General features: G+C 34.9%; 1 protein-coding gene across 2 annotated transcripts in view; it reads right to left on the reverse strand.

Moving 5' to 3' along the window:
• The window catches only part of Ttc1 (Tetratricopeptide repeat domain 1), a 161,131-nt gene that overhangs the window by 39,782 nt on the left and 94,022 nt on the right, over window positions 1-27,327 (reverse strand). For both annotated transcript variants that reach the window (XM_090394917.1, XM_090394925.1), the window contains exon 4: window positions 15,916-15,952. In XM_090394917.1, the coding sequence (XP_090251043.1) occupies window positions 15,916-15,952 (37 nt within the window). The remainder of the gene's footprint in view (window positions 1-15,915; window positions 15,953-27,327) is intronic.

A 27,327-nucleotide genomic window follows, 5' to 3' on the forward strand; every position in this document is an offset into this window, starting at 1 on the left:
AAAATCCTTCATGCTTCACACCAAACTGTACAATCCTTACCAAGACCAAGGAATATCATGCTCTGTGAAGGTTAAGTATTGCCCACTTTTCATGATTAGATGTAAATACTGGCAAGCCTGTAGAGACATGTACTGATATTAAAGAATTTAGCATGAAAGAGAAGTGCTTTTGTTACTTGCTAGTAACTAAAAGAAAGTACAAATGTTAACACTAAGAAAATATAGACAAGAAAAGTGTTGTCTCTGTACTTTAGAGACGAAGAAATATAATTGGCAGATCTCAATTAAATTTTAAATAATATGGGTACATCACTGATTTTCTGGCACCCTTGGTTTTAGAGCCTAGGCAGATTATCCATTTTTCTGGACAACAGCTCATATATTATACTAACAATCCATCATTACACCTTTGATCTGCTAATTGTATTTCTTCTATGTCTTGAAGTCTGATAATTCTCCTAAAGAAAATGTTGGCAATGACTTTAGAGGATTCAACCTATTGAAGGAAAGGAGAAGGAAGGAAGGAAGTTGTTCTTAAGTTGCTTGAGTATGCAAAAGTGTGACCTGCTTCCAAGGATGTAGCAAGTAGGCCTAATGAAGAAAATCTAGTCAAATGGATGAACATTTTCGAAGAAATGCCTGATGTTCATCCTTATACTGACTAAAATTATAGATATTGTTTGAAACCTGATGCATTTTATTTAATTTTATGCTAATGTATTTCATTTAATCACTTAATTCATTTAAATTATATTAAATATTTTCGTTTCTAGGCATATGCACTGATATTAAAGAAAGGTTTTGTCTCTGTACTTTAGAGACATGGAAGAAATATAATTAGCAGATCTTAATTACATTTTAAATAATATGGATACATCACTGATTTTCTGGCACCCTTGGTTCTAGAGCCTTGGCAGATTATCCATTTTTCTGGACAACAGCTCACGTACTAACAATCCATCATTACACCTTTGATCTGCTAATTATATTTCTTCTATGTCTCTAATGTACAGAGACAAGACCCTTCTTTTATATCAGTGCATCTACCTAGAAATGAAAATATTTATTATAATTTAAATGTGATTTAAGTGATTAAATGAAATACATTAGTATTGGTAATGAGTAATTCACCAGGAAAATCATTTTGTTTGGAATATTGTTAACCATGAATAAGCATTGCAGAGCATGCACAGCATATCAAAAATATAAGTCATTACGAAATATGGTTTTTAGCAAAGAAAACAAGCTAGTTGATCAAAAAAACTGAAACCAAATTTACAGTTGTACTTCTTAATTATCAACAAATTCTTCTTCTTCTTCGTCTATGATCTCTTATGCTTTTAAGCATCGAGATTTTGCAAAAGAGATTTCCATGCCGTCCTGTCCAAGGTTTGTTGTTTTGCTTCTTTCCAGTTAATTCCCTTCTTTTCCAATTTTTCTTTAATTTCCTTTTGCCAACCTTTCCTGGGTCTGCCTTCTTTTTCCTATTTTCTGGCTTTCGTATACAGTTTTTGCTATTCTTCCTTCTTCCATTCGATTGAGATATCCAAACCATCTCATTTGGGCTTGTGTTATGAATTGATTCAGAGGTGCAACTTGAAGGCTGTCTCTTATGGTTTGATTTCTTATTTGGTCTAGTCTTGTTTTTTGTGCCACTTTCCTGAGATATTTCATTTCAATTGTTTGTAGTTTATTTGCATTTCCTGTTGTTAAACACCAAGACACACAACTGTATGTTAATGTTGGTAGAAACACTGAACGGTACACTGCCATTTTGGTATTTTGGGTGACTTCTTTCTTATCTAGGAGTGGGCCTTTCATTGCATAGAATAGCTTTGTTCCCCCTCTTATCCTGTTGTTAATTTCTGTGTCTAGTCTACCATCTTCTTGTATATATGATCCCAAGTATTTAAAGGAGCAGACTTGTTCCAGTTGGTGATTCTCTATTTTTATTGTGTTTCTGTTGGTTTCTAGATATGATCATTGTTTTAGTTTTATTTATATTTATGGTCATATTCCTTTTCTTTGTTTCTTCATACCAAATGTTGATATTGTACTGCAGATCTTCAGCTGTATTTGCTAGAATCACTACATCACCTGCAAAAGCCATATGTGACTGGTTTCTTTCAGTTTCCTGTATCCTAAGTGGAACTTTTTTGTTTTTGTTTGGCATGCCTTTAAAATTTCATCCATTACTACGATGAAGAGAAGAGGGCTGAGGATACAGCCTTGCCTCACTCCTACATTTGTTTCAAATTCTTTTGATCTATTATTACAGATTCTTACATAATTTCCATTACTTTTGTAGAGGCTTTGTATGGCTGCTATTAAGTTATCTTGTATCTTGTTTTTCTTTAATGTTTGCCATATTAAGTGTCTGGGAATTCGGTCAAAGGCCTTTTCAAAATCTATAAAACATGAATGTAGTTCTTTTCCATATTCCAATGTTTTCTCTGATATTTGTCTAAGACTAAAGGTAAGATCCTGTGTGCTTCTATTTTTTCGAAAGCCATATTGCATTTCATCCAGTGTGTCCTCTATTTGATTCCTAAGCCTCGCTTCTAAAATGCGGGTATATAATTTTCCTGGAACTCTTAAAAGCGAAATTCCTCTATGGTTTTCACATTTGCGGTTGCCTCCTTTCTTAAATATAGGGATTATTATAGCTACTTCCCAGTCTTTGGGAATAATTTTATTTTTCCATACAACATTGAATAGGAGTAAAAGAAATTTTATGGCTTTCGTTCCCAAATTCTTTACCATTTCTGGTGTTATTTGGTCATGGCCTGCTGATTTGCCCAGTTTTATTTTATTTATTGCTAACAGTTCATTTGCATGAATTTCTTCACTTTGATCTTCTATTTTGCTTGTATGTCTTGCTCTTAGGGTTCTATTTTATCCATGTCCTGCATCTTCCAATAATTCTTGAAAGTACTGTTTCCATCTTTCCATGATGTCTCCGGAATTTGTGAGTAACTTTCCATCCTTATTTTTGATAAACTTTATGGGGCATTCTTTCTCTGACCTCATTCTTCTTAAAACATTATAGAAGAGTTTTTGGTTTCCTTTAAAATTTTGTTCTAAAGTATGTCCGAAGTCTTCCCAGCATTTTCTTTTCTCTGCTTTCACTAAGGTTTTAACTTTATTTCTTTGGTTGTTGTATAGTTCTCTTATCAACCTGCAGCTTTGATGTTATATATCTCTTCCATAATTGCTTTTTCTTTTTAATTTCTTCTTTTAGTTCTTCAGTCCACCAAGGTGTTTTATGTTTCTTCTGTTTATTATTTAATGATACACCACAAATTTCTTTTCTTGTTTCTAGAAGAAGTGTTTTGAACCTGTACCTTAGGTTTTCTACATCTTGGTCTTCATATATCTCTTTTTCTACTTCTTTCATCTTCTCTTCTATTTTACTTTTATACTCAATGGCTGTTTCTTCTTTCTTTAGTTGGTAGTTCTTTATCTTAACATTTATTTCCTTGCTACTTTTTCTACATTTTTCAACTTTTATTTTATGGATTGTTTCCAATACTAATAAGTAGTGGTCACTGCCTATTTCAGGACCTCTGTAGACTCTTGCATTTTTTGTATACTTCCAGTACGATCTGCTTATGATGGCGTAGTCGATTATAGATTTTTCGTTTCTATTGGGCTCTTCCCTGGTAAACTTATGGATTTCTTTATGCTTGAACATAGTATTCGCTATTACTAAATTATTTGTAAGGCAAAGATTTATTATTCTTTCTCCATTATTATTCCTGGTTATTTCTCCTTGTGATCCCAACACTTGTTTCATTTCTTCATCTACCTGATTCCCTACCCGGCCATTAAGGTCTCCTAGTAGTATGATATGCCCTTGAACTTCTTCAATTGTTTTTTGTAAGAGTTCGAAGAATTCATCTTTAATTTCTTTATTGGCATTATCGTTTGGGCCATATGCAACAATTACAATGAATACTTGGTTGTCTGATTTAAAATCTATAGTAATTGTCAACAACCTTTCGTTTATTAGTTGCCATTTAGTAATATATTCTTTGAGATCTGGTTTAATTATGCAAGCTACTCCTTATTTTCCCCATTCTCTTGGGTTTACCCCTGAATAGAAAAGTATATACCCATCTTTCATTTTCTGGCAACCTTGACCTTTCTTTTTTGTTTCTGTGACTGCTAGCAAATCCAATCTTGATTTTTTAAATTCATCAATTAATTTGTTTTCTTTTTCATGTAGACTTTTAACGTTCCATGTTCCGTATCTCATGTACCTTTTTCCTCGCATTGTCGTTAACCATTTAGGCAGTTCGGCTATCTCTTTGTTATTTCTTTTAATGAGTGAAATTTTAAGGTGTGCAGGGGATTAGCCTTCAGCACCCGAGTCTGGTGGTGGGGCTGCCACCTTCGAGCCCCCCAGACCAGCCTATGAGGGAAGTGCTATCCTGTTGGTCCGCGGGAGGTATTTTATTTCCCTCCTACCCTTCATAGTAAACTATGATGAGCATTCCCAGATCCGCCACCAGGGGACGCGCCCAATGGGGGTTACAGGTGTCCCCCACAATATATAAACAATTTGATGATACATCATTTCTAAAAATTCAACAAAGAAGTGTGGCTGGCTAGCTTATGCCATAAAATGGATTTGTCCTTAAAACACCATTCTCCCCCCAATTTTTATTTTATTTTTTCTGAAAAAAGAATATTATTATTTCAACAATATTTATCATCGAAGCTCAAACTAAACTAAAAGGTACCTCCTAATAAAACAATTTTTTTCAAAAAAAAAAAAAAAAAATCCTAATCTTTCTCTCCATCTCTCATAAACTATAAAAAATAACACTAATATTATCAGTAAAGCAGGCAAAGGCAATGCTGTTGTTGACAAAAGTGATTACCATAATAAAATCTTAATTTCATTAATGATCATAACACTTATCAAATAATTAAGATAGACCTCACTCCTAATATTATAAAACAAATTGAAAAACTTTTTCATTAACTCAAAAATAAAATGGATAAATATATCAGAAAAAGCACTCCCTATACTAGTTATCTTCCCACCATTTTTTGAAACATAAACCATTTCTCACCAATTTTAATAAACAATTATTAAACAATTCCAAAATCCTGTTAAAAACACTGACAAACTTTTCAGATACATTAAAGAAATTGCTATATCACCGGACATTATATTTGAATTTAATTTGAACTATTTTCAGGACTGGGGTAACTCATATAAAGAAGCTAAGACTTCACATCACTTGCCTTAGTATCCCATGATGCAAAGCACATCTCCTTGTAGACAAGATTTATGCAAGTTTTCTTGAGAAACTACTAAGAGAAAGTGTAGAGGAGAAGAACTGTACAACTGCGAGGGCTAGAAGCTGATAGTGCATGGGAGGCAGTTAAGAAGTGTTTGCATGAAGCAATGGCTGACTGTATACCTAGAGTCCAAATAATAAATCAAGTAGGGGTTAAATGGATGAATAACACCATTAAGCTTGAGCTGCAAAAAAAGAAACAACTATGGAGGGAATTTAAGGAGAAAGGTGACCGGCAGGCACATGAACGGTATAAAGCGCAGGCCAGAAGGGTAACGAGCGTGGTAAGAAAAGCAAAAAAGGATTACGAAAGAACATTGGCCATGCAGGCTAAAGAGAATCCTAAATAGCTTTTTCGATATGTTGCAAGTAAAAGAAAAAATGTATATGGCAGAATGATTTTAAAGAATGCCGATGGTAGGGAGGTAACTGAATCAGTTAATATAGTTGAATTATTGAGCGTGCACTTTGCAAGAATATATCTTCCAGGTGGTGACATTGCAGAAATGAATGAACCAATAGATTATACGGGAATTGTAGTGAATGAAGTGGAGGTGAGTAGTCTATTGCAAAACCTCAATGTCAATATATCTGTGGGATTGGATGGTATACCAGCTCATGTCGTACGTGAAGCGGCTAAAGAATTGTCAGTACCCTTGATCATTTTGTTTAATTTGAGTCTCGGATCTGGGTTAGTGCCTAGGGGGTGGAAAGAGGGGAAAATAGTTCCACTGCATAAAGGGGGTTCCAAGACTGTTGTTGTAAATTACTAACCGATTAGCCTATCAGGAATCGTTGTCAATGTCTTGCAGAAATTAGTCAAGAGAAGAATACAGGATTGGATAGATGGAAATGGGATACTGTATGGGGGACACATGGTTTTGTGAAGGGTAGATCATGCCTCAATAACTTGCTCACGTTTTATAACACAGTGACGACTGAACTGGATAAGGGTAATGGGTTTACAGTGATTCTACTAGACCTTGCCAAGGCTTTTGACAGGATACCACATGTTACTGTAATCAGTAAACTGGAGGAGATGGAGATGGATAGGAGGGTGGTTGATGGAGAGATACCAAAGAGTGGTTTATTCAGGAGTGCAGTACAAAAGACAGCTTCTGACTAGTGGTGTGCCGCAGGGTTCTGTTCTTGGACCACTACTTTTCAATTTGTTCATTAACGATATAGGAAAGGATCTGAGAGGAAGTGTTCACTTGTTCGCTGATGATGCAAAGTTGGGTAGGGCAATAGTGCGTGCACAGGATGTAAAAATTTTGCAGGATGATTTGGATAGTTTGGAGGACTGGGCTAGGGAAAATGGATGTCACTTTAATGTGGCAAAGTGTAAGGTTATGCATTTTGGAGTGAAAAGATTAGCAGCAGTATATCACATTGGTGGAACCGTACTCCAGGAGATTGATGAGGCCAGGGATTTGGGAGTGTGTTGGTGGATAGGGAGTTGAAGTTTAGGAGGCACATTGCAAAAGTGGCTAAATCAGCTCATCAAATCACTTGGTTGCTGAAAAATACTTTAACAAGCAGAGACAAACAAGTTATTGTTCCTCTGTATCGAGCCTTGATAAGACCCTGTCTAGAACTACTGTGCCCTGATATGGCCGCCAGGGTTTCTTCTTGATGGGGAGGAGGTGGAGAGGATCCAGAGACGAGTGACCAAGATGATAGCAGGTCTGTGGAATGAACCTTATGAGAACAGGTTGAAGATTTGTGGGTTGCAGAAATTGGTCCATAGGCGAAGGAGGGGTGGTATGATTGAGACATTCAAATTACTGAAGGGTTTCTATAAGATTATTAATCCAGAAGATATTTTTGAGAATAGGACTGGTGGTGGGAGGACATACATGGAAGATGGGCAAGAATGTGGTTAACAGGGGTGTTAGAGCTAGGTTTTTTACTTGGAGAGTGGTGAATGAGTGGAATAAGCTGCCAGAGTCTGTTGTGGGTGCTATGACCGTGAATGAGTTCAAGGTGAGGTATGATAGATACTGTGTGAATGTCGAATAGTTGTTCTTGACATGATGTTAGGGCCTCTCTCAATGAGTCTGTCGACTCCTTGGAGTTGCCTGAAATAATAATAATAATAATAAAAAAAAACAAGCTGTGTTTAGGATAAACAAAGTTTGTCAAGATCAGATTTTCATTTTAAGACAGATAGTGGGGAAATATGTTTTGTAGATAATGGCTTGCTAAACCAGATTTGTTGGGTTCTTTAAGTAAAACGTATTCCTGATGTTCTTCAAGACAAAGTAACCAAGCCCCACAATATCTAACACAGGATTCAGTGGAACAAAACCAAAGCATTACACAAAAGTTATTTTCTTCTGGAAAGACTATACAAGAAAAGCTGTGAAGCACAAATTCACAATTTAAACCTGAACAAAAACGATTGCCTAAAACTTTCTCAATTTTGGGATATACTGACTACTACTCACCATTCATGTGTTCCTTAATTTGTAATTAATTTTTTTTGTTTGTATTTAAAAATAATTTATTAACTATATTATTTTATTGTCATTTATTTTGACTATCTATTAATGTAGATGAAGCTATTCTCCTGCAACCGATAGTGCACATAATATCACATACTTTCAATTGAATTGTTCTTTTTTTGTTTTCCTATAATTGTACTGACAATGGCTATGAAACTTACCCAAAAATTTTACAAATAAAGACATTTAAATTAAATGTAAATAATAATGTTTAGATTCATGACTGAGATGGCCAAAGATCGCGATAAGTGGAGAACCTTTCTTCTTAGTGGACTCAACCCATTACCACGCGGATGAGATGATAATGAATAATATTTTATGAGGAATTCTTCCTCTTATGTCTCAACTTTTAAAAGAATAAACTGGTCTTCATTTTTTATGTATAGAGGTGTGAAGACTCAACAATTTTCTTGATTATTGTTCACGTTAAGATAGAATTTTGAGAATAAGAGAGAATTATCATAGCAAAATTACATATATCTAGGATCTTACTTGTGTGTTTAGCTTTCAGTATAGGAAGCTAATATCACTCACAAACTACTTTTACAATAGTAAAATTAGTTTGTGAGTGATGGTTAGTTTGTGATTGCACTACTATTAAATCTTGGATGCACAACATCCAAGATTTAATAGTAGTGCAATCCACAACAGGATTTAAATAATAAATTAAACTTTTTACAAATAATAAAAAAAGTAGTTTTTAAAAGTTTTTCTTCAAATGGTGCAGTCGATGACAGGATAAGTAGAGTAAAATTGCTAAAATAATTAGGAAAATTGAGTCATCAGATAGATTTAGTTTATATAATAGCATAATGAAAGAAAATACTTCTAATACTATTGGAAATTGTCTCAAATTTAGGAAATGATGAATTTCCTCAGCATGTGAATTTGTGTGTTTATCTAACATACCTAATTTTACAAGTGATCATCCAAATGAAAATGTAGAGACATTTCTTGAGGCTGCTGAAAATTTTATGGTAATTGGTAGATGGCCATCTACCAATTACCATAAATCTAGAGTTACTCTAGATTTTGAAGTCAAAACTTCAAGAAAGAGCTAAACATTTGCTGAGAACTCCAGAAGACTCAGAAAAGCTTTAAGATAAATTGACAAATCTGTTATATAATTTTATGACTAGTGAAACTGCTTCAGAATAATAAGTTGGGAGAACACTTTTCTTTCATTTTAGGAATAGTTTGAAATCCGAATTAAAAAGAGCTGTTTATAAACTGCTATGACTACTATTGAAAAAGATCTACAAGTTGCTCATATAGAAGAGTCATCAATTCAGAGTTTGAATCCTAAATTATCAGTCTATTCAAGTTATAGATGATATCAATAACTTTGAAACTAATGAAAGAAAATTAACCAAATCAGAAAAGTTTTCTCGGATTAATTTTGGTGATAAGGTTTCACAAAAAAATAATTTTAATGAAGAGATTGAAGAACTTAGAAACTTTTTAGAAAAAGGAATAGATGATAAAATTTTAGCTCTTACAAAAACACAAGATGAAATTTTAAAGTCCATTCTAAATATTCACAATCTCAGTTAACTATACAAAGTAAAGAATCTAGTGAAAGTTTAAAGATTATGATTGTTCTTAAAACAAAATTTAGGCAAAAGAAAACAATTTAAGTGTTATGGATGTTCAAGAACAGGAACATATTGCTAGGAACTGCCCCAGAAATTTATTAGAATCACTAATACACTGGAATAAGAAAGCCCATTCTTCTAAAAACACAAGACGACGAATACTCTTCAGGCTGTATTAGATGTTAGTAAGAAATCTTTTTCCAGTTTTGTTAGCTCTCCTTGTAAGACACTAACCACCCTAGATGCTGTTAATAGAGAAATGTTAAAATTAATTAAAGTAGAGATTACAGGAATTTCATGGAAAGTATTGTTAGACAGTAGCAGTCATAATTTCAGTAGTCAATTGGCAATTCTTTTTGCTCTTGAAAAATAAGTTGCAAGAAAACTTACAAGTTTTGGACACACTAAAAGGTATCAATCTAAAAGGTATTTTTAATCAGGAGTTGCCTGTTACTCAGCATATTTCTGTAGATATATTTTTTCCTGATTTTCCTCTTACTATGACACATGAATCTTTGGAATAATTTCTTTACATGGAATTGAATTTTATATGGAATCTTCTAAGTGTTCGACAGAAACATCAACACACTGTTCTCCTACTAAGGATGAAATTGATGTTTGTCACCTGATGAACGAAAGGTTGCACACAGACGAGATGAAAATTCCTCCTGATGATTTGAATAAGGATTGTTTATATACTAATATTAATGTGGCACCTTTAAGTTCTTCTAAAAAAAGAAATGGCTAGAAAGTCCGCAGATGAAGTTTGGGATTCTAATTCCATAAAGATTACTCAGCAAGAAGATCCATTTTGGGGATCTATATACATAATGACCCAGGAAGGATTGATACCATACCTGATGATTTTGCACTTTTTAATCCAGCCAGGTTATTTTCGAGTTCAGAAAATACACTCTGTATAAAGGATAAGAATGTAAGAACTAATTATAGAATAATAACTCCTAAAATGATTCCATGGATAATGAATGAGTTTCATTCATTTAGCAGGTTATGTAGGATCTGGTAAAACCTTGCAACATATTAACAAATGTTATATTTTTTGCTTGGACTTCATAGTGTTGCCAAACAGTTTAATCAGTGTTTATCATTCTTGTGAAATTCTTTTAAAAGGTAAGGCTCCTTTACAAACAATGCAAATGCCTGTTAGGTCTTTTCAGCATATTTTAGCTGATATATTAGGACCTCTACCTCAATCAGAAAGAGGAAATAAATATGTATTTTTGGTGTTGATATGTTAACTAGATATCCAGAAGCATTTGCTGTTAAAGATCAAAAGACAGATGCTTTAGCAAAATGTCTGATTGATGAAATTATGTGTAGGTATGCTTGCCCAGAAACAATGTTGACAGATGGAGGACCACACTTTACTCTAAATTGTTACTCCAAGTTTGCAAGATGTGGCATATAAAGAAATTGTTCACAACAGCTTAGACCCCGGTGTCTTTGTGAGAGAAAGAATAAGACATTAAAACTAGTACTCTCAATGTTGGCATATGACAAGGTTATTAAAGAACTGGGATCTTTTTCTACCTCAGGCTTTATTTGCCATTCATTCTTCTGTGTATTCCAGTATTAAAGAAAAGCCATTTTTTGCACTCTTTGGTTTTAATCCAATTTTCCTAGTGATCTACATTTAAATTCTGTAAATTCTAGTTTTGCTGACAGATGAATATTTGTCTGATATAGTGCAAAAATTTGACACTACATGATCTTTAGTTAAGTGTGCTAATGATGGATCTTTCTCAGAAAAGAACAGAGTTAGGATAAATAAATTTAGAAGTAGAGAGTTACAGGTTGGTGACCTTGTTTTACTTGAAGACAAAAGTAATTTAAGGAACATGGGTAAGCTGGCTATGGAAACTTCGGGTCCATATAGAATAATGAAATAGCTTTCTCCTTCAAATGTGTGATTTTTAATAAATGAACACCAAACGTGCTGTAAGAACCAAGGCAGTGTCTTGCACCAAGTTTGGTCTTCATTTATTAAAAATCACACATTTATATATGACCTTGACTATTATATGCATTACATGGTAACATGCAACAATACCAGCTGGTGCACCTGCTTTTTGCATGTTCGTTGTTTATTTTAATTTTTTTATTGCTCATTATATGTTTTACATCTATAGCTATTTACTTTTACTCTTATAAAAATGAAGCATATTACTCCTGATAAAGTGTACTTGTTCACTAATCAAGCTAGTTTCACTAGCTTGATTAGTGAACAAGTACACTAGGTAGCATTAATGTAACATTTCTGAAGCATCTTTAAATTTTCTGACAAAACAGCTATGCTCAATGTACATCATTTCTGATGTCTGCTAAGCTACAGGATGGTCCTTACTGGGTGTGTAAAGCTGAATGAGATCTATTTTTTCTTTCCTTCAAAATGTTCTGACATGCAAGTTTCTCTGAAATGCTCTTTGATCAACATAACCAATTTACACAAAGTGAATCTTGTTGACATCTGGTTTCTTGAGAATATGATGAGATTTTAGAGGAGCCTGGAACAAGAACCTGGAGATCTTGATGCAAAAGCCACTTTTATGCTATAACTTTAGAAAATCCAAGAAATGTAACACTGAGGATGTAAGGAAGGGTAACCATACTTTTTAATTCTTATGTTGCTGTCTTGGAGTTTGCAAAATTCTGTTGATCATCTTGCACCCATATCATACAACCATACATTAAGGGGAAGAGAATGAGTGGGGTAATGAAGTTTTTTATTTCTCTATGTTGCTGGATGTGTTGTACGCACTGTCCCTTAGAGTTTTGATTATTCCTACCTTTTGCAAGGAGTGGTGATGAGAAGAGGCATGGAGGAATCTATCAGTGTTGGTAAAGTTTCTATATATTGAAAAAGATTTTTTTTTTTTTTGGTTCAGACACTCCTATGAGAATATCATGGAAAGGTAATGTACTGCAATTTTCAAGTTCAAAGGTAGACTTTATATTATGGTGTAAGCTGGTAAAATAATTCTTGAATTTTTCTAATTCTCTGTATGAAATTGGTAAGATGATGAACACATCAGACCCAAATTTTAAGTTTTTGATGGTATCCTTCTACGTTTTTTTTTTTTTCCGGGGGGGGGGGGGATGATCTCTAAGTAGCTCCAAGGTATCTTCCCTGAATGCATTTGCGAAGAGGTTAACAACATCTAAGCTTGCTAGATCTGTTCGTTACTATTTTCAACATTCTCTCAATAATGATTCTGTTTTTCCTATGGATGATGCCACCAGGAGAGACAGATATATGCCAAATTGGTTATTCATTTTGGCGACATATTCCTCAGAATCAATAACAACTGTAGCCATTCCTTTATCTACTTTAATAACTATGAAGCTGTTTTGAGTGTTCTCAGTTCCATTTTTGGTATATTTCTTGCTGATAGTTTTGCTCAAAGTAACAAAGCTGCCTGAATTCAGCTGAATCCCTTGGTAATCTTTCCAATCATCTTTCTACATTGGCTATAACATTTACTTTGGAGATATTCTGAGGGGATATTTTACACTTATGAAAAACAAGCATGATCCTGATCAAGTGTATATCTGACAGCACGTGAAACTAGTTGAGTATTTGTAGGCTTGATAAAGTTTATTATAAATGCTGATTATGTGATCATTATAGCAGAATTATGAAAAGTAGTAATGTGAAACAAGTACTAGATTAATTTGGATAAAGTGTCTATAATCCAGCATTACATTCTAAAAATAAAGACTTAAACAATGTTTCATTCCTGGTCTTCTTGTTTTCTGCACAATAAAAATTGCATACATTGGATAAACAATTATATAATTAAAAAAAAAAAAATGTGAATCTTTCCCTATTTCCTCCTTTGGTGTTTCAAAATCTGCTAAATTTCCATTTAGTGTCATCAGGCAAAGCAAGTGTTCAAATTTCTACATTCCTTCATTAAACTGCATGCATATATGAGTATATACAAGTCAGACCTGAAATTTGATTTGGAAGGAATGGAAAATGGGAATTTTCTGTAAAAGAAAATTCTACAGTGTACTACTCTGTGATCTTTCTGAAAGATCACTTTCAATACCAAAAAATATTCTGAGAAAAGTTCATTCATTTATTAATGGAATTTATATCTTACAGCATTTTAATTTTATAAAGTCAGCAGAATAAAACATCAGAAAATATTTTAATATGAATAATTTAAATACCCTGGTGTCCAAAAACCTAAGTACAAACACTATTTCTGAAGATTACAACCACAAATCAGCTTGTGGCAAATTGTATAAGTAATGATTGAGTAGAAAGCAGGTACGCAATCAAATTTTCAAATTGCGTGCAAAGAGGTCACGTGGTAGCACTCAAAAAGGCATAAGGCTGCCATAGGCAAATTGCGTTTGCAGGAAGCTCTTTTTGTGAAGGAATAAAGTTGCAAACTTGGATGTCTTATAATGTCTCAAAGACATTTTCTAGATGATTTCATGTGGGGAAGAATTATTGGAAAGAAGGCCACAGAATTACTGATATAACTAGAATGTTTGCAATCTCACACTGTATTGTATCCAGGCTCTGAGCAGTGATTCAAACACCGATGGAAAGTGTTTCAGACGTTTGCTAAGAGGTTGCTCTGGAATATGGAGCATGAAGACGGATTTGTGGTTATAGCGACAAAACATAATCGACACAGTATGGCAAGTCAGCTCCATTCAAGAACAGATACACGGATATCTCAACAAACTGTGGCAAGACATCTGTGACAAGTAGGCATATACACACAAAGACCTGTGGTCTACATAACTTTATTCACAGCTCATCGTAGAGCATGTTTTCAGTGGTGATGTATCCATAAAAATTGGACAAAACACCAATGGGCTAATGTACTCTTTACAGATGAGGGTCGTTTTAATCTTTCCTTCAATTCTAGATGACCTTTGATTTGGCATGAAACTCTGATTCTATCAGAGTTTCATGCCAGTGCTTACCATCACGAGAATGTTCAAAGGGATAGCTATGGCAGTGTTGGGGTCATGGTGTGGGGAGGTATTATGCTTAATGGATGCAGTGAGGTACAAGTGCTGGAAAAAAGGGACTTACTGGTGAATGATGTTGCAAATTAGTTCTTCAATGTCATGTTCAATTGCTCCTTGGTGCTGTAGGTGAAGAATTAATTTTTTGGATGACAATGCCACACCACTTTGTACATGAGCAGTGGGGATAGTTTTGGAGACTGAGAATATTAATCGAATTGAGTGTCCAGTGCGCTCCTCAGATATCAATCCCATAAAACACGTTGGGGTCACAATAGGGAGACACATTGCTGCTTTCCCCTCCACAAAATAACAAGGCCTTATCCTTGTTTTGAAGGAGGAGTAGGCCAGTTTGCTTCAAGAACTCCTGAATCACATGGTGCTAAAAATGGTAGGACATTGTGAGGTTGTATCGCAGTTCAAGGTGGACATATTCCATACCGAAATGTCTCTCCACATAGTATTCTGTAAGCACTGTGCATTAATTCCTTAATTACATCCTTAGGAAATTTGTAACTTTGCCAAAAATGTATCACAATTTAATTTGTACAAAATTTATGCCATATTTACTCGAATATAACTCTCGCTTTTTTTCCCCAAAATTAAAGTTAAAAAATCACGGCGCAAGATATATGTGAGAATTTTTGTAAACTAAAGTTTTTCAGGAAAAAACTAAATTGGCATTTATAATTAAATCCTCAGTATTCATTATAATTTCACATTATTTATAAAAGGAATGAATTTAAATTTTAATTATCAATGTTATTTATGCAATGGCAGCTCACCATCATCCGATATATTTGAATCTTTTAGCGACAATGCTTCTGTAATTAAATTAAAACAAACAGTTTCATTATTGCTTGTCCTTTTATCATTTCGGAATCATATGATCTTTGAGTTTAAAACCAGCACTGTAACTTGAACATTTCTCCATATTTCAAACAAAAATTACCAGTAATTTACAAGACTTGTGATATGTTACGAACAAACCTTCAGGAATGACCAATGAGAAGTAAAAGCAGAGTGTGAAACAGATAGCAATGGTAGGCCATATGAAGATGTGCATATGATTGGCGCAGTATTAACAAAAGATTGCGTGACTCGACAAATACAAGCCGATGATTGCTGAGTTGAAATGCTGATTCTCTTCAAATGAATTCCAAAATATCTGAAACTGCCATAACAACATTCACTATCTATTTCTTAAAGTTTTAAACTTTTTTGTGTGCAAGGTATATACGAAACTTTTTAATTTCTTTTTTTTAAAAGTAAAATCAGGGGTGGGAGATATACGCAATGAGTTATATTCAAGTAAATACAGTAACGTTTGTTATGTAATAATTTATTAGTATGCTGACCATAAATTTGTGTCCACATTTGATTGTAATAATGAAAATTTTTTCATGTACAGGTAAAAATGTAGTTCATCATTAGCTTTTGGACACCAGTGTACATATCAAAATCAGTTAAGGGGGGGGGGGGAATTACCTTTTGTACAATCTGATACTGCTTCTTCCCTCTGTTCCTAAAAAAAGATATAAGATCAGTCATTTAAATTTGTATGTTTGCAAATTCACCTATAAAGAAAGCAATACAAGATATAATACATCAGAAAGTGCAAAATATTACAAACGCTGAAAGGGTACATCAACAGTCAGATAAGTGAAGAACCATTCTTTGACTAAAGATTTCTTTGTCCCATTCTGTAATATACATGTGCTGTTGTGACCAATATACAAATTCTAAAAATCACTGTCCTCTTTTCTAATCCCAAAACTTCATTTAATGAAGTCCAAATATCCAAACAGAAGGGTCATTGTTCTTTGAGACTATGATGTCCACAACTTGAATTGGCTTCTCTAATTCTGCCAACCAACTGGAAAAGATGCAGAAGCATTTGCTATAAGCAAATATCAGGTCATCCCAAAAGTAATGTCGTTTTTTATACTGCACTTGTTCAGATGTGTCTCAGCTTTTGTCTAAACATGATTTTTAAAGCTTTATAAGTACTGCTAAGCTAAGGAATTCCAACTTGCAAGAACATCATACATAAGTTATTGTTTAAATAACCCTTTATTACTATGGAGGTCACTGAAGAGTACATTAGGCACTCTATTATTATTACAGGTATCTCCATGGAGTCAGTAGACTCATCACGGGAGACCCAAACTAGCAAAACAATATCTGTCATATCTCTTCTTGAATTCATTTACAGACGAAGAGGCAATGAATTCCACTCATTCACCACCCTCCAGACAAAAAACCTCGTTCTGACACCCTTGTTAACCATACTCTTCTTTAATTTCTAGGGATGACCTCTTGTTCTTCCATCACTATCAACACAGCTGAAACATTTTCCCTGCATTAATCCTATAAAAACCTTTCAGTAATTTAAATGCTTCTATCATATCCCCTTTTCTCTGCCTATCAACCAACCTCTGCAATCCACAAGCTCTCAATTTATCAATGTAGGGAGCATTTTTTACATCACTCACCAACTTGGTCACTCTTCTCTGAATCCTCTACACAGCCTCCTCATCTCCAAGGAATCCAGGTGACCAGATCTGAGCACAGTAATCCAAATGTGGAAGTATCAACGCTTTATAAAGGGGAATAATAACCTCTTTATCTCTGGATGTCAGTGTGTTCCTCAACAACCAAGTAATCTTATGTGCAATCTTGGACACCTTAACAATGTGTCCTCTGAACTTCATCTCCCAACACCCCTAAGTCCCCAGCCTCATCAATCTCTTGGAGAACTGTTCCATCAATGTAGTACACAGCTGGTAATCTTTTAATCCCAAAATGCATAACTTTACACTTTTCCACATTGAACTGACATCCATTATCTTTTGTCCATTTTGCCAGCTTATTTAAATCATCCTGCAAACTCTCAACATCGGCTTGATTTTTTTATTGCGCTACCCAACTTTGCATCATCAGCAAACAATTGAATATCTCCCTTTAAGCCATTTCCTATATCATTTATGTACAAATTAAACAATAACAGCCCAAGCACAGAGCCCTGAGGCACACCACTGGTCACCTGCCTTATCCTGGACTCTGCTCCTCCATACATCACTTTCTGGTATCTCTTCCAGCCATTCTCTTATCCATATCACCAGTTTACTATCTATCCCCATCTGCTCCAATTTTCGCAACAGTATTCCATGGGGTATCCTGTCAAAAGCCTTAGCAAAATCCAGAAGTACCACTGTGTAGCCAGTTCCTTTGTCCAACTCAGATGTCATTCTATTATGAAAAGTTAATAAATTGCTAAGGTAGGATCGATCTTTAACAAAACCATGTTGGCCTCTATAGAGTATCATATCCTGATCCGCCCATTCTTGACCAACTTTTCCAACACTTTTACCACTACTCCTGAGATCGTAATTGGTCTGTAATTAACTACCGCAGTTTTAGAGCCACCCTTATGAAAAGGAACCATTTTGTTTAACTTCCACTCCCTAGGGACCATACCAGAGTTCAAACTTAAATTAAATATCCAAGTAAGAGGGGTTGACAATTCATTTGCACATTCATGCAACACCCAAGCTGATATTCCATCGAAGCCTACAGCAGTGTTTGCATTTAAATTTTGCAATATATTAAATACCTCTGATTTCTTAGCTTCAATTCTCACATTAGTTACTGCTACAGGTACAGAGATATCCTCACTCAGGTGATAGACTTTTGAAAAGTGCTCACTCAGTAACTCGACTATTACATCTGATTTTGTCACCTCAATACCATCAGCACCCACTAAAGTTATCCTTCCGAAGTCATTCTTCCTTTTACTTGCTACATAGCGGAAGAACTCTTTGGGATTACCCTTGATCTCTTTGGCTAAGGTCTTCTCATAATCTGATTTAGCTTTTCTTACTATGCTGGTAACCTTCCTAGCTTGAGCCTTGTACCGCTCATGGGTGTACTGATCGCCTTTCTCCTTGTAAATTCTCCATAACATTTTCTTTTTTTTTTCTGCAGATCAAGCTTGATACTACTGCTCATCATCTAACGCCTGCCTTGTTTGACTTCCTGACCATGGGGACAGTCTGATATTGCTTTCCTCAGATACCCGCTGATTTTATCCCATGCACTGCTAACATCTTTCCTCTGCAATATGGTCTGCCATGGGATGGCTGCAAGCTCACTCTGAAGCTTGTTATAATTGCCTAACCTGTAGTTCCGTATATACCCCCTTCTTAACAGAAAAATCCACAGATTTTGTAGCCTCCCAAGTCAATACCATATGATCGCTTTCACCAATTGGAGGTAACGAGGACATCTTACTTATGCATATAATCTCTGAACCAATAACCAGGTCCAACACTCTGAAAGCTCTTGCTGGCTGCAAGCTCACTCTGAAGCTTGTTATAATTGCCTAACCTGTAGTTCCGTATATACCCCCTTCTTAACAGAAAAATCCGCAGATTTTGTAGCCTCCCAAGTCAATACCACATGATCGCTTTCACCAATTGGAGGTAACGAGGACATCTTACTTATGCATATAATCTCTGAACCAATAACCAGGTCCAACACTCTCACACCACGTGTCTCTTCAGTTATGTGCTGTTTCAAGTAATTATCTCATAGAAGATGTATGAACTCCATTTCCTTTTTGCTACGTGATATTTCCTCCTTCCAATTTGTATCACCATAATTAAAATCCCCCATAATAATCACTAAACCTGCACTCATTGCACTAATTTGCTGATGCATGAATTCAATACCTCCCCCTGTACTCCCTGGCCTATAGCAGCATCCAACTGTATATTTGGTTGCATTGGTCATTATTTCGCACCAGATCACCTCAAATGAACTCTCATTCACATGTCTATCATCTTGATATACTACTTTCTTTGGCTGCAACACATCAGCTATCATCAACAGTACTCCTCCCCCTGTTCTATCTTCTCTATCCTCCCTGAAAATACTGTACCCATCACATTCAATTCCAGTGACCACATCTTCTGCTGACAGCCAAGTTTCACTAATGCCTACAACTTTTGGTGAGATTGCACTGACTAATGCCAAAAATTCTTCTCTCTTATTTTGAATGCTTTTTGCATTGGTATATAAAAATTGCAGATTCCCTCTAGATCTTGTACCGGCTTTAGAACTGATGAAAAAGCATTTGGTGGGATATGGCTGGTATTGTATACTACTTTGAACACTTGCCATAAAACAAACAATCACAGCTAAAGTATACTGTGAACAACTTGATCAACTGAATAAAAAACTGAAGGAAAAGAGGTGCTCTCTAGTCAATTGAAAGGGTGTTGTTTTTCACCATGATAATGCATGCCCTCATAGTGCAAGAATCAACCATACCAAGATTGTGCAAGAATCAACCATACCAAGATTGAGGAACTTGGCTGTGCAAAGCTTCCACATCCTCCGTATTCTCCTGATCTTGCCACTTATTTTGAAGTTGGCAACCTTTCATTAATGAAAAACAATAACATACATTATAAGTACTGAAATTGAGCCTACAACTTCTTTGCTTCCAAACCTCCTGAATTCTATTGAAATGGTATTATGAAGCTTTCACAATATTGAAAGAGATTTATTGATTCAAATGGAGAATATATACTTGATTAAATTAGCAAGTACTTTTATATCCTTTCAAAACTTAATGCTGAAAACGGCATTACTTCTGTAACTTGATTGGGGCATCAAGTTACAGAAATTATTTTCACTAGAATGTCTTCATGTCCATCTCCATTCACAATTCCTGCCTCCTATCCAAGCCAATGGATTAACAAGAAGTGTGCCAAGACAATGCAAGTATCCAGCATATGCAATTAGCTTGAAACCACAACTCCAACTTCTTTGTGAGCTTTCACTGGTGCATGCAACAAATGCAAACCAATTATCAAGAAATCCAAATATGATTCTAAAAGAGCCAAAAACATCTATTTTATAAATGGAAGCTGTAGCTCTTAGTCCCTTGAGGGGACACTTCTGTTTATCTGTGCTTCATCTCTTCCCTACATCCAGATTGCACCACTGTAACAACACCTTATCATTTTTCTCTACCAACTACTGCATGGATGACCAAAGCAAACCATCTCCTATTATACCAGAAACAAGTCTCCTTTGAACTGTTGCCATTAAGACATCAAAACAACCTTAAATACTCCAGATGCCAAAAAGGCTTCTGATCCTAAAAGTACCCCCCCCCCCCTCAGTTGTAATTCAAAACTGTGTTCTGGAACTAATACTATCCTATATTGTCTCAATACTCTTTTAATATTTAGATATTTATCCAACAGCACGGAAACAAACCTATATTCAATCCATTCCAGAAAAAAAGAGATAAAAGTCTACTGTCAGATTATCAATCCATTTCCCTTTCCTCAATCCCAGCTAAAATAATGGGAGAGCTCATTTACGGTGAACTTCTCTATCTGGTTGCCTTGCCTGCCTTCCAGCCAACCAAAGATTTAATATGAATTCTGCTGGTAGATCCATAGCAAATCCCCTAGATATTCTAGGCACATGGCATGGCAAGATTTGCAGAAACCTGAGCTGTTGCTTTTGACATTTTGAGGGCATTTGATTTAGTGTGGCATCAGGGGAAATACTCAATAAATTGTCATCCTCTAATTTACTATCTGCCATTTATAAATGAATAGCTAGTTTTTTGCTCCAGTCATTCCTTGTATCTCACAATGCATGGTTACTACACCACCCTCTTTCCAGACTTCACCACATGGCATTTTTTTTTCTGAACAACAACAAAAAAAAGTAATCTACCTCCCTGTTATCTTTGATAATATCTAGCTCACCAGATACCAGATTTCTCTGTTTTTTTTGAGGATAACGTTTACTTCTAGCCTTTCCTGGTACAAACACATCACGTAAATAGCCTCAGGCTCTAAAAATTTGGTCTCCTTTCTGCTCAAGAATCCCACAATCTGCCTCAACCTTAGAATATTTTTCTCAAGTTCATGGTGCATCAAAAACTTGATGCTGTTCAGAAGAAAACAATTCCTGTATCAATTAGTCCTTTCTTTCAGATTCCATTCATTCACTATCTCTGGAGACATTAACAGTCAACTCATTTATAGAGAGAGAGATTCCCAAACACCATTAACGAATCCAATGTTCCACAAGTCCTATCCATCACGTGTTGCTTAAGATCCCGGAGTAATTCTATAAATTCTTCTTCCTGATTCAAATGTTATTTCCTCCCTATAAGAATATAGGCATATCCCCATTGTTGAAATCACCCAAAATAACAATTCCCTTTGTATACATAAGGTTTATCTGTCTATGCAGTTTACAGTCCCCCCCCCCCTTTAGATGATCCCAATCTGCAGTGGCATCCAGTTGTGCATTTTGTCTTGCTAATTTCTGAGTTACAATAAACAACTTCCAACTCACTGAAAGTGTTACTCATATTATCATCACTACCACTGGAAATTTTTACTCTAATTGGATTTAAGTCTTCTGCAATATTTAACAAAACTTGCCCACCCTTCCTATCTTGTGTGTCCTCTCAAAATACAATGAACCTGTCACAGTACTTTATGCAGATAGTATTATACATTGTAATAAATTATTATTATTATTTTACAGCATCTCCATGAAGACTGGAGACTCATCATGGAAGACCCAAATTAACCATTATACACACAAATCCTATCACACCTCTCATTGAATCCATTCACCATCAGGGAACTCGCAACCAATTCTGGCAATCCATTCCACTCACAACTCTCGACACAAAAAATCTGGTCCAAACACCCCTACTAACCATACTCTTACACAACTTTTCTGAACAGACAGTCCCTAATTCTCCAACTATTTGTCATATATTGAAAAATTTCACTTATATCAATTTTATAAAAACCCTTTAATATCCTAAAAGTTGCTATCATGTCCCCTCTTGATGGGACATGATAGAAACTTTTCTGCCCATCAACTAAACTTTGTAACCAACAAACCTGTCACCATCTTAGTCATTTGTCTCTGAATCCTCTCTACCACCTCCTGGTCCCCAAGAAACCCAGGTGACCAAATCTGTGCATAGTAATCAAGATGTGGCCGAATCATAACCTTATAAAAAAAACAAGAGGAATAATAACTTCCTTATCTTTATGTGTTAAAGCATTTTTCAACATCCAAGTAATCCTTTGAGCTATTTTACCAACTTTTGCAATATGCCCTTTGATCTTCAACTCTTTGTCAACCATTATCCCCAAGTCCCTAGTCCCATCTAATCTCTGCAATTCAATACCATGAAGATACACCATATACAACATTTTTTAACTTGAAGTGCATATCCTTACATTTTGCAACATTGAACTGACAATCATCATCCTTTGTCTGCAATGTCAATTTACTTAAATCATCCTGCAAGACATCACCTTCATTAACTATTGTTCTCTCCAGTTTTGCATCATCAGCAAACAACTGAATATTCCCTCTTAAATCTTTCCCTTTGTCACTGATATTAAAGAATAGCAGCCCTAGTATCAAAGCCTGAGGTACTCCACTAATAGCCATCATTCTCCGAGATTCCACTCCATCACATACTACTCTGGTGTCTGTCTGTCAACCACCCCTTTATCCATGTTACTAGCCTCATATCAATTCCTATTTGCTCCAGTTTTTGTAATAGTTTTCCATGTGGTATTCTGTCAAATGCTGTGACAAAGTCTACCGGTATCATTTATCCAATTACCTTTATCCAATTCTGCTCTCACTTTATTATAAAATGTGAATAAGTTACTGAGGCAGGACCTACCTTTTACAAAGCCCACTATAGAGTATCACATCCCTATCCACCCACTGTTGTATTTTACCTTTCACCAACTTTTCCAATATTTTAACAACCACTCCTGATATATTAATTGGTCTGTAGTTGGCTACCTCTGTCTTGGAGCCACCTTTATGCAATAGTGCTACCTTATCCTCTTTCCACTCCCTTGGAACTCTGCCAGAGCTGAGACTTAGATTGAACAACTTTGTCAGAGATAATGCCAATTCTCTTGCACATTCATATTTTTTAATATGCTGAACACCTCCTGTTCATTTACCTCAATGTTGATATGCATCTCTGTAACATCAGCAAATGTAAAATTGCCACCTGAATGATTAAACCTCTGCAAAACGATCACTCAGCAACAACTATTTCTTTTGGTTCAGTAACCTTTCTACCATAGACATTTTTCTTCTTACTTGCTACATAATGAAAAAACTCTTTTGGGTTTACTTTGGCTTCCTTACCATAAGAGTATCATGTAAAAGTATAACTAGAAGGGTGACTAGCTTGTACTGCTCATGAGTATGCTGATTACCTTTTTCTTTATATTTCCTCCACAATGTTTGCTTTTTTTTTTTTTTTTTTTTTTGCAGCTCTTGCTTTATATCCCTGTATATATTTCTTGAATAGATTGTAAAAGTTGGTTTGGTATGTTTAAATTGGTTAATATTTTAAACAAATTTTGTCGACTAATTTTGTCAACAGCTTTTTCATAATCAATAAACGTCACATGTGTTTCTTTTTGAAATTCTCTTCTCTTTTCTATTAATAATTTTAAAGTAAAAATTGGATCTATGCAGGATCAGCCTTTTTGGAAGCCATTTTGTTCTTCTAGTAATTTGTTTTCTACAATGCTGCTTAGTTTCTCTTTTAATATTCCTGCATATATTTTATATCCTGTATTCAGCAGGCTAATTCCCCTATAATTATTGCAATTGTCTTTATTTCCTTTTTTATAGATTGGGATGACCAGTGCTTTTTTCCAAGAGTTAGGGGTTTTTCCGGACATCCAAAACATATTAAAAAATTTCAAGTCTTTCATTAAATTTTTCACCTGCATTTTTGTAGAGTTCTATATTTATATTGTCTTCTCCTGGCGTTTTCCTATTTTTCATCTTCTTTATTATATTTTTCAGTTCTAACATTGTGATATTTTCTATTAGGTCATTCTTTGTCTTATAAAATTTTAATTCATTGTTCTCATCTGTCCAGAGATTTTGGAAATAGGTCACCCATTTTTCTAAATCTATTGTTTGGATTTTTATCTTTTCTTTTATTTCTTTATTCATGTATTTTATTACTTTATAGGTTTTGGGTTGTGGCTTAAATAAATCCTTTTCTAGTTCTGTTACGAAATTGTTCCATCTTTCTCTATGTTTTTTCCTTACTTCTCGTTTTGCAATTGCACTATTTCTTTTATACTCTATTTCTGCTTCTATTGTTTTGGAATTTAGGCATTTCTGGTAACTGTCCTTTTTGGTTTTTATTATATTTTCTATTTCTTTGTTCCAGTCTCGTAGTCCTCTTTTTCTAATCCATTTGTGCTTTATTCCTAAGGTTTCTGTTGCTGCTTTTGTGAGAATTTGTTTCAAATTTTCCCATTCATCTTCTATGTCCCTTGATTCATGTGTGGTTTCTGTTTTTAAGTTTGTGCATTTTTGATATTGTAGTCTAACTTGAGGATCCTGTAATGAAGAAATTTTGTAGCTTGGCTGGTAAGAATTTTCAATTCTATGTGTTTTTAGCCACTTTGGTTTAAAACGAATTTTTGCTGATACCATATAATGATCAGAGTTTAATTCAAAGCCTCGATATGCTCTTACGTCTAAAATTAACTCCGCTAATTTAAAATTTGTGATAACGTAGTCGATTACTGATTTGTATCCTCTGGCTGACCAAGTATATTTATGTATTTCCTTGTGTTTAAACATTGAATTCATTATTCTCATATTATTATAAATGACAAAATCGCGCAATCTGCGACCATTTTGATTACATGTATCTTTGCCAAATTTACCTATGTTTGTTTTGTATTTTTTGTTTCCTATTCTGGCATTTAAATCTCCTGCTAGCAGTAAATAGCCAGTTTTGTTTGTTTTATCTATGGCATTCTGTAATTCTTTATAAAATATATTACTGTCTTCTTCTTTTCCCTCTTCTGGTGCATATGCACCAATTATTGTTATGTGGCCTCTTAATGTCTTGAGTCTAATTTCTATTAGTCTTTCATTCAAATAGTTGTAATATACAATATTGTTCTTTAGGGATTTATGTACCATAATCATTATACCTGCTTTTGCTGTTTCTTCTTTTTTTACCCCACTGTAGATTTGCATATAGTTGTTTGTTTCTTTTGTATCTTTTTGTTTTTTCTTTGTTTCTGTTACTATACATATTTTTATGTTAGCTTGGTTTAGTTGTTTATCAAGTTCTTCTTCTTTGTGTGCAATGCTTCTCACATTCCATGTTGCAATCTTCATTATGTGTTCCTTTTTCCAATTTCGTTTACCGTTTCCTGGGTTGTGGTCTTTTCCCTGACAGTCCGTCCGGCTTTTCTTTGCATGAAACTTGAAAGTATTTTGAATTTCCCCAGGGCAGGTTACTAACCTGTCGCTGGGTAAGTCCAGTGGTAGGGCTGCTACCTAACGCCTCTGGACAGGCAGATCTAACAGCATTTACTCTGTTAGGTTGTTAAGGTGTGTTCTAATTTAACTGCTAAAATAGCAGTTAAATTAGAACACACCTCAGAATGGAAAGCTATATCAAGAGGAGTACGACAAGGATGTACCCTCTCACCTCTGCTTTTCAATATATATATAAATGAAATATTAACAATTTGGAAACAGCATAACCCATTTGGTATACAAATGACCCCACAAATGAAGATAGATACGATACACTACTATTTGCAGATGATCAAATAGTATTAGCTACATCAGAAGATGACTTACAAAGATCATTAAAATCATTAAATGATATCTCAAAGCAATATAATATGACAATATCCAAAGAAAAAAATAAAATAATGGCATTCAAAGGAGAAAACCCAATAAGAAGTAAAATAGTGATAGATAATAAAATACTAGAACAAGTAAACACTTTCAGATATTTGGGATGTGATCTATCATACGAAGAAGAAAAAGACATAGACACTAAAATATCAAACTTTGTCAAAGTAAATGGCATAATAAACAGTATATTTAAGCCATCCCTGGTACAAAAACACACTAGAATCAGCTATATAATGTCTTGTCAAAACCAACTCTACTATACGGAAGCGAAACATGGACCATGAAAAGGAAAGATGAAAAACGAATTCAAACAGCAGAAATGAAGTTCCTCAGAAAAACAGCTGGATATACCAAGTGGGACCACAAAACAAATGAAGAAATCTTACAATCCCTAAAAATCAAACCAATTAATTACTACATAAGGTATAAACAAAAATGGCTAGAACATTTAAATCGAATGGACAACAGCAGACTACCAAAAATATTATACAGATACAAAATAAGTGGAAAAAGAAGAATCGGAAGACCAAGAAAGAGATGGCATGAGACCGGAACAGGCCACATGGCCTATATTCCATGTTAGGAAGAAGAAGAGAAGCTTTATATCCCTACTTATCCAATTAATTCCAACTTGGTTAATCCTCCTGACCTTGGGTATGCACTTTGATACTACTACTCTCACGCAATCGCTGACCACTTACTAGGCACTACTGATATTCTTCCCTTGTAGCATCTCAAGTCATGGCATTATTCCAAGATGACTCCTGAGTCTCTCATAATCACCAGCCTTATAGTTCAACATAAACCCCTTCTTGATAGAAAACTCCACATGTTTGGCAACTTCCCAGAACAAAACTGTATGGTCACTCTCCCCAATTGAAGAAAGTTGGTTATGGATACATCTTCTGTGGCTATTATCAGATCCAACACCCTCAAACCCCTTGTCCCCTCTATAGCATGTTGTTTCATGTAATTATTCCTCAGGAAGTGTATAAATCCCAATTCCATCTTGCCATGTCCCAATAGGTAAAGTCTCCCATAATAATTGTTAGGCCTATGCTCAGTATGCTAATCTATCAATATATGGCATTTAGAGGAACCAGGGAGTCCTGT

The sequence above is a fragment of the Typopeltis vanoorti genome, chromosome 1 (assembly GCF_054136105.1).
Source record: "Typopeltis vanoorti isolate ZY-2024b chromosome 1, IOZ_Tvanoo_1.0, whole genome shotgun sequence".
Classification (NCBI taxonomy): domain Eukaryota; kingdom Metazoa; phylum Arthropoda; class Arachnida; order Uropygi; family Thelyphonidae; genus Typopeltis; species Typopeltis vanoorti.